At 37.0% G+C, this 8,501-nt stretch overlaps 1 protein-coding gene across 1 annotated transcript; it reads left to right on the top strand.

Annotated features, from left to right (window-relative positions):
• Nucleotides 1–272: 272 nt before the first annotated feature.
• Nucleotides 273–7,523, top strand: VDAC2 (voltage dependent anion channel 2). Its single transcript, XM_006841019.4, has 6 exons — nucleotides 273–502; nucleotides 654–721; nucleotides 5,267–5,377; nucleotides 5,657–5,743; nucleotides 5,866–6,074; nucleotides 6,917–7,523. The coding sequence occupies exons 1-6, from the start codon at nucleotides 454–456 to the stop codon at nucleotides 7,221–7,223; spliced, it is 831 nt and encodes a 276-aa protein (XP_006841082.1). The 5' UTR covers nucleotides 273–453; the 3' UTR covers nucleotides 7,224–7,523.
• Nucleotides 7,524–8,501: the final 978 nt, after the last annotated feature.

The raw sequence follows: 8,501 nt of genomic DNA, 5'->3' as shown, positions 1-8,501 counted from the left end.
GGAGGGAAAACCCAGTACTGTGTTTGGATTCTTTGTAAATTGTGGGAATGCTTAGATAATATCCTATTATATAAGTCATTAGTGAACTAATGACATGTTTAATTCATTACATATGATTAACAGTTCGGTGAAAACTTGTTAATCTTAATTAGCTGCACTTAAGGGAATTAGCAGCTTCATAAGTTTTTGTTTTTATCTTTTTCATTTTTCATTTATCTAGCAGCATCACCGTTCATTTCTCACAAAACGTCCCTAATAGCCTTCTACAAGCCAGCATTCAATACACGTCAAGTGTATAATTTACTCATATTGCACTCTGGACGATACATTTTCCACGTGTATATATAAGTCATGGTAATTTTTTTTTTTCTCCCATTTTCTGTGTAGCTGGGGTTTGTGAAGCTCCCCATTTTTCTGCAACTACGAACCCTAGTTTTTCAATACGCTAGAAGGATGATTAGAGGACCTGGGCTCTTCTCTGATATTGGGAAGAAGGCCAGAGGTATTTCTTTTCACTGGATATGTTGGTAGTTTTGTAGGTTGAGATCAAAATGATCCTGTTTTTTGTAGGTTGAGATCAAAATGATCCTGTTTTTTTTGATGGAGTTTGGGTTTCATCTTGGTAATTTTCCCCTATTTCGTGTTCATTGCAGATCTTCTCACGAAGGATTACAGCTATGATCAGAAGTTCACCCTCTCTACCTTCAGTGAGGTTGGAGTGGTAAGGATTTAGATCTTATTTTTAGTTCAAAAGAGTGCTTACATTTTGGTTGCAATGGAAGGAGATTGATGCGAGATTGTTATTCGTGATATTTTAGGGTTTTGTGTTGTTGAATTATTGTATGCTGTTTATTATATGTGTTTTGCTCACCTCGGGACTATGTTGATATGTTTGATGATGATTATGATGGTTACAGGAAAATCAGATCACATATTGCTTTACCTGTGGCTGTGGGTTGTGGGTTGCATTATTTGAAACTGGTTTAGTTTTGTATTTTTGCATATATCTATTTTTGTGTTTCCATTAGTTTGTTTCCATTAGTCATACTTTCTTTAAAAATACTTTTGATTCATGGATTTCCTAGGATATTTGTGGTATGCGGCATTGATCTGTAGTTGGAATTTTATTTTGGATGTCTTAAGTTTCAGAATACCCCTAGTCTTAGTTTTTCTGATGCGAGAATAAGGAAATGTAAGGATCAAATGGCGATAGCTTTGAATCATGAGTTCAGGCATTCTATTTGTGAATTTCATGTGATTGATGCCTTTATGTGGTTTATTCATTAAATTTAGATTATGGTCTGCCTCTGTTGATTGCATACGTGGCGTTGAAACTTAAGCTTGATACTTGATACTGAAATTTGTGGGATCTAATAGTAAATATGGTTTCTTAGAAGTTTGACCCCTTAAATATTCTGATGGACATGTTTGTAAACTCTTGACTAGAAGCTCTGTTGGCCACTTATCTCGTTTACGGGTTGTTTGGAACATGTTTACCCCTTGTTTTAGCTTTTGGACGGTTGGCGTGCTACAGGATTATATTGACAGTTGACCGCCTTCAAAGGCGGGGTAGGCAAATGCCTATTATGTGCATTTTATGTCTAGTTGAGGTTCAAATGGTAAGCCACTTTATTCATTTTAGCTATGCTATGACCATATGGGTGTATGCTCTTAATCTCTTTGTAATGCAATGGATGACCACAGTTTCTATGGAAGACGTCAAGGTGAGGTGCATAGGGGTAAGGTGCTTTGGAGCTTGAGCATTATGGACATCACTTGGTGCATTTGAAAACAGCAGAATGGAAACAGCAGAATGGGATCAAAAGATGCACAAATTGGTCCTTAGGGAGATGATTAGGAAGATGGTGATACCAAGGGCATTGTTTTGATCAAAATGCTGAGGTTTCAATGTCATTGACTTGGTTGAGGATTGGAAGACTTTGACCTTATTGTGCGTTCAAAAAAAAGAGGACTTGCCTTATTGGTAGGGGTGGCAACATGTTGGGTTCAGACAGACCCAGACCTAGACCCAAAAATATATTGTGGGTTTTGGATCTTGACCTGGACCTGACAGGTCCAGAGTCATTGGACCCGGACCAAACTCAAAAATATAAATATCTATATATAGAAATATCTATATATTTAAATATTTTTCATAAATATGCTATATAATATATGCATTATTTAAATATTATAACGATAAATGTATAGTTATATTTATTTAAATATTATGTAAATATCATATATTGAATATTATTTAAATATCATAATTATTCGGGTCGGGTCTACATGGACCCGGACCCGGACCCGAATAGTGTTCGGGTCCAAGATTTGAACCGGACCCTTGGGGGATCTAAAATTTGGACCCATACCCAGACCTGGGTCGGGTCTACCTGTTGGGTCTCGGGTTGGGTACGGGTCCATTGCCACCCCTACTTATCAGGTCTGCCATTGTTCAACTCAGGGTAGTTTAGGTTGCTCTAATGGACGGTTCTATAAAGCTAAATTTTGATGGATGTTCATGGGATAATCCAGAACCAACATATATGAGTGGGATTTTAAGAAATGAAGAAGTTAGGAAGCTCAACAGCTATCGGGTTCATTGGGCATGTGACTCCACATTAGCAGAGACTTGTGCATTTCTTATAGGCCTGCAAATCTCTCCCTTCCACTTAAGAAGGCGGTTAGTAGTAGAAAGGGATTGTCTCAACATCATGAGATGAACCGATAAAGAATTTCTATTCGTGGATGTTGACTATGATTTTTGGTGCAATCTTTGATATTTGTAACCCTTGGAATGTGATTTGTGTCTACATTTCTAAGGAAGTTAACCAAGAGGTCGATGCCCTTGCAATGAAGGAGTTCATCGAGAATCACTGTATATTGATTCAATTTCAAAGTTGGAAACCTAATATGTTTTGACATCTCTTGACCTTTGTTTTCAATTTTGATATTGTACTTCTATTTTAGAAATGATATTTCTTGTTAATGATAAAAAGAAAGATGGAGAAACTCAATTGAAATAGAAAAAAAAAGTGAAATTAGGCTATACAAACTTGTTACTCTTTATTATTCTCTCTAAGGTAGAGGCTAGAGATTGTAAAAGAAGGAATGGGCATGTGATTTCATTAGTTTATAATGGTTTAGGTCGGTCAGGTGATGTACTACCTATTATATATGTCTTACCAAGTCGATATTGTATCTAAAGACTCCTTTTTTATTTATTTATTAACTAGTATATGGAACAACTTTATATCTTACACGCATAGGATTGGATCTTAAGTTCGATACTCGATATTGGAAATTGTGAGATCTAAGTGTAGTACACATGATTTTTAGTAACTTTGATCCGTTGAATGCTGAGCTGTATTATAAGCCATTGACAAGATGGGGCAACTTAATTGAAATAGAAAACAACCATGCAATTAGGCTGCCCAAACTTGTGATTACTTTTTATTTATTTCGCTTTAATGGAGACTGTAAAAGAAATGTTTGACATGTGATTTCACTAGTTCTTAACAGTTTAGGCCATCAACACCCATCATAAAATTGGGGCATGGGAATCCCTTGGGCCATCATTTAATTGATGGTTGGAATTTTGGCCAATCAAATGTTCCTTAGATGTCCATTCCAATGATATCCCTTGTACACTAGCTTGTTTTGTTGAACGATAAATGGAAAAAAATGATTCACTGGTTGTGTTAGGGGGATGGGGCGGCAAATTTAGGTCACGTTGAAAGTACGCGAATGTCTTTATTATTGTTTCATTGTTTGATTTATTATTGCATAAGTGCTTTGATCAGGTTATTGAGATTGAGTTTTAGATTTACTAAATTAATATGCTTCAAATAAGTCATTGGCATTGAATTTTTGTTTTACTGAAGTAATGTGCTAAGTGAAGTTTTTGACTACTGCAAATGAGTGTAAGTTATTTCCTCAACTTCTATTACTTTAAGGTTTGGATTATTAGAGCTGGGTGGGCGAACTGGAGATGTGCATCCGGAGTTTTATGGGATTGTTGTATATCATTGAGGCTGAAAAGGAAGTTCTATAGGATGGCTGTAAGACCAGCCATGTTTTATGCGACAGAATGTTGGATGGTCAAGAAACAACATATCTATAGGATGAGCATAACTGAGATGAGGATGTTGAGATGGATGAGTGGCAAGACAAGTAACGTTAGAATCCAAAATGAATGCATACTAGGGAACTTAGGTGTGGCTTCAATAAGCGATAAGATGAGGAAAAGTAAACTTAGGTGGGCAGGCCATATGTAGCGTAGACCTAATAGTGCACCAGTTAGGAGGTATGATTTGGATCAAGTGGAAAGCTCTTAAAGGGCAAGGGGAGTGACCAAAAGGACATAAATAGAAGTAGTGAGAAAAGATATGGCGACTTTTGGTCTTACTGAGGGTATGACCCTTGATAGAAAAGAATGGAGGAACGAGAGTCACGCAGCTGACCCCAAATAATTGGGATAAGTTTGGGATGATGATGATGATGATGATGATTTGCATTTAATTGGCCATGGATTAGCAGCACTAAGCAGGCCTTAGGCTAATAAATGGGTTTGAGTAGTTGAGTTTGTCCGACCAGGAGCCTTTTACATGTGCAAATGAATATTTTTCATATGGTATGATTGGGATTGCTTGGCAGGCAGTCACACACATGAACACATACATGTTTATATGTGCATGGGAACTCCTATATGAATTGCATATGTATTTTTTTATGTATATGCCCAAATGAAAGGAAATACTTTATTAGACATGAGATTGCATGTCATATTTAGTGTAGAATAGATAAAAACAATCAGAAGTATTTTTCTTAGTGCGGCTACAAAATTTTGCTATTGTATATGATGACTCATGTGCTTACTTGATGTGGTTTTTAATTCATGGGTTTTTTTTTATCTGGTACCAACTTATTGAATCTGCTGGAGTTACTGAATGTGTCCAGTTTTGCTTTGCATCTGAGAGATGATGAATGCTGAAAAGCTTGAGACTTGTTTTGTTCTTTGTCATACTGGTCTGCATAATTCTCAGGCCCTTATATCATTCAGCTCACTTTGGATTTGTGTGGGCTGACTTTTTTTAAAAAAATGAAATGCATGTGTCCCTCTTCTTTCTTTTGCTGCATTTACATACATATTAGTGATGATTCGGTAAAGTAGCTGCTGCATTCTGCCATATCTCTCTTCAATTTGAATGTCCTTATTGTGTTCTCTTCAGATATGATGATTGCTGATTGTGGATTGTATTTACAGGGCATCACTTCAACGGCGGTGAAGAAGGGGGGAATATCATGTGGTGACATTGCTGTTCAGTACAAACACAAAAGCACCATTGTTGACCTCAAAGTCGACACAGAATCCAATGTAAGATTGTAAATTCTAAAGCTTCGATCATGAGTATTCGTAGTATGTCATGCTTTTAGGAAAAAAAACATTTCATGGCCAAGAAAATATGGGGGTCACTGAGGAGGATTTTACTTAGTTGAGGTTTTTCACCTCCGTAAGGGAATTTTTCCTACTTGTCTTTTGGACTCATTTTTCTTTTTCTTTCAACAGATAAACCAAATTAAACAAAAGGGCGAGAGAAAAAAAGTAAAAAACTTTAGTTCTTCATTGTTCCATTGTCTGACATCTTTTCTGCAGATCTTGACAACATTTACCATCTCTGAAATCCTGCCATCCACAAAGGCCATTGTGTCTTTTAAGCTGCCTGATCACAACTCTGGAAAGGTACTAAAGCACGTCATCTTTTACTGATATCAATTTTGAATATAAGCAAGCATGTTTGCACAAGTTGCCAAAGTGTCAGGCTATAAACAGAAGTGTAATTCCTGTTTTTTGGGGTTTTGAAGCTAGAGGTGCAATACTTCCATGATCACGCTGGTTTCAGCTCAATTGTTGGCCTTAATGGATCTCCAACGGTTGATCTTACTGGTACGATTGGCACTCAAGGTTTTGCCATCGGGGTAGAGGCAGGCTTCAACACTACCTCCAATGCTATGACCAAATATAATGCTGGCTTAAGCCTAACGAAACCAGAACTATGTGCTTCTGTTATCCTGTAAGGACATTCTTCTCTCATTCACATTATATTCGTATGTGCTACTAATTCATGTGTGCATGCGTAGACGATAGACGGAAGATGGATAGATAAATGAATAGATGTAGTGGGAGGGAGTGTGGTATATGAACATGGTTTTAGCTTCCCCTGTTATGAAATACAACTAGAGAGGAAATTGGTATCTTTTTAATTTAAAAGCTAAATATTCTTGAGGCATATTCTGTTGGTTGATACCTTTTCAGCTTGGTTGGGCTGCTTCATTCCTCATCCAAAGACTTTGAAATCTTTGGATTTCATATTCCTTGACTCTCAGTGCAGTTCACTTGTCATTGGAGAAATATTGCATAAAGCAAGGGGCTGACATTGAACTGATGTTAGACAAGAGGCATATTTAATGCTTCATTGGCGTTGATATTTCTAGAACATTAGCCCTTGCTTTTTATAGACCTTTGGTCACAGTCTTTGCAAATGTGTACTTTCTCATAACTAATTTGCACTGATGGGTAGGATTTCTTTTGATTCCAAAGGTTTCAGAGTAGGTAAAAAGAAATTGCATGTCTAATTTTTTATGGTTTGATGGATAGAAATACACCATCGCTAGGGCATGATAGCCATATGCATAGTATTACTTTATCACTGTTCTCTTTCTACTCTGCTTTAATTCAAAATTTATGGTCTTTTTTGTTTTCTTTGGTTATTGTTCTCTTATGCTTTGGTTTCTGGGTTGTCACTCTTAAATCCAATATCGCACCTCTTCTTCTTCTGTTTTCATGTTGCATGTGTTGAATCTTTTGCTTTCGGTTTCCCAACTGCCGGTATTTATTTTGTGGAATGGTTTTCAGGGCTGACAAGGGTGACAATTTCAAGGTGTCATACATGCACACTTTTGATAAGTTCAATGCAAGTTCAATTGTGGCCGAGTTGTCAAGGAAGTTCTCCACTAATGAGAACACAATCACTGTAGGAGGTGCTTATAAGGTCGACCCATTAACCACTGTGAAGGCTCGCCTCAACAACCATGGAAAGCTTGGGGCCCTTCTGCAACATGAGCTCAAGCCCAAATCAGTACTCACTCTTTCTGGGGAGTTCGATACCAAGTCCATGGACAAGACTCCCAGGTTGGGGTTGGCGCTTGCTCTCAAGCCCTGATTCATTTTGCTTAGAGGTAGCAGAAATTTGATGTTTACATTTGTGACTCCTATTCATCTTTCGTCTTTTTTGTCTCTCGCTCACTCTGGGTTTTGCTCTCTCTCTCTCTCTCTGGGTTTTGCTCTAAGGGAAACAGGCAATAAAGATTTCCCATCCCCCCAGAATTTCTAGAGAATTTTATGAGACAATCTGGATGTAATTGGGGGCAATCAGCCCAAACTTGGGCGTCATTTGTTTTTTAATGCGAATATTTGTATTGTAAATTTCCCGTGGGGGCCTATTCTTACCACGGTTTCATTTTGTGCGCCTCAATCCTAATTCTTTATTGGTATTGATCAACGAACTGGTGTTTATTTGGAAATGGGGGTGAAATATGACTAATAATTCCTTCTATTGAAAGGTTTTATATACTGATATTGGGGTGATCCAATGTCATAATCCCATACTATTCTCTGTGACAACCATGAAAACGGTTACTTAATTATCAGTTTTAAAGGGTCGCATCTATTTGAAGTTTACCTGGGAAATGGATTTAGCTTTAGCCCATGTCACGTGGTTTTCGTATTTCAATCAATTTTCACATAAATGTTTGCCTAACTCTCAGCATGATAAATATGACAATTTCATTCGTTGTGGTACAAAATTTGGGCAGGTTTCCAAATTCGTTAGGTTTAAAGCTTTAATAACCCCCTAGGGAGTATACTGTTCATTAATTCCCTCTGACAGAACCCAATATGAAGGATTTTTAGGACAGTTTGATTTTTGAAAGACGCATGAAGTGCTATAGTATCGGAAGATACAGTTTCCAAAACCAAGTCTTCCAGAAATTAAACATGATCTTATTTTCGAAATTTTGGGGCATAATTCCTTCAACCTGCTCTAATCGATTAAAGAATTTATGTATTGCAACCTCTTCAACCCGTATGGTATATAATCGGTTAAAGAATTTCTATACTGCATTCTGTGTGCTTGAAACAATAATGCCTCAAGATTGAATATAAACTGTCTAATTTTTCCTTCCAAAAAAAATATGCTAGGCATGCATGTCGTCAGGCATGTCCATGTGAAATAATCCAAGTATGTTTATATGATTTTCACTATCTATGATGGAACCGGAAAAAATAATGATTATCCGCATCTAAATTGTGTGAAGATGTAATCAGCTGACAAATTTTAAAAGCGGATTGTCTGCAAAGAGTACCATTTATCTTTTGTATATGAATGACATAATCATTTTCACTCATTAGATGTCAGATTGGATGGCTTTGGGTGAGTCAC

This window comes from Amborella trichopoda, chromosome 12 (assembly GCF_054954075.1).
Source record: "Amborella trichopoda isolate Santa Cruz 75 chromosome 12, AtrichopodaSantaCruz75HAP2 v2.0, whole genome shotgun sequence".
NCBI classification, from domain to species: Eukaryota; Viridiplantae; Streptophyta; class Magnoliopsida; order Amborellales; family Amborellaceae; genus Amborella; species Amborella trichopoda.
The sequence above is the reverse complement of the archived record's forward strand: the minus strand, read 5'-3'. Positions and strand labels throughout refer to the sequence as shown.

Excerpts from the sequence above, each read along its gene's own strand:
- VDAC2 (XM_006841019.4), top strand. The coding sequence starts at position 454 with ATGATTAGAGGACCTGGGCTCTTCTCTGATATTGGGAAGAAGGCCAGA. Across the intron at positions 5,378-5,656 it reads AAGTCGACACAGAATCCAAT|ATCTTGACAACATTTACCAT; the intron begins GTAAGATTGTAA and ends TCTTTTCTGCAG. Across the intron at positions 6,075-6,916 it reads CTATGTGCTTCTGTTATCCT|GGCTGACAAGGGTGACAATT; the intron begins GTAAGGACATTC and ends AATGGTTTTCAG.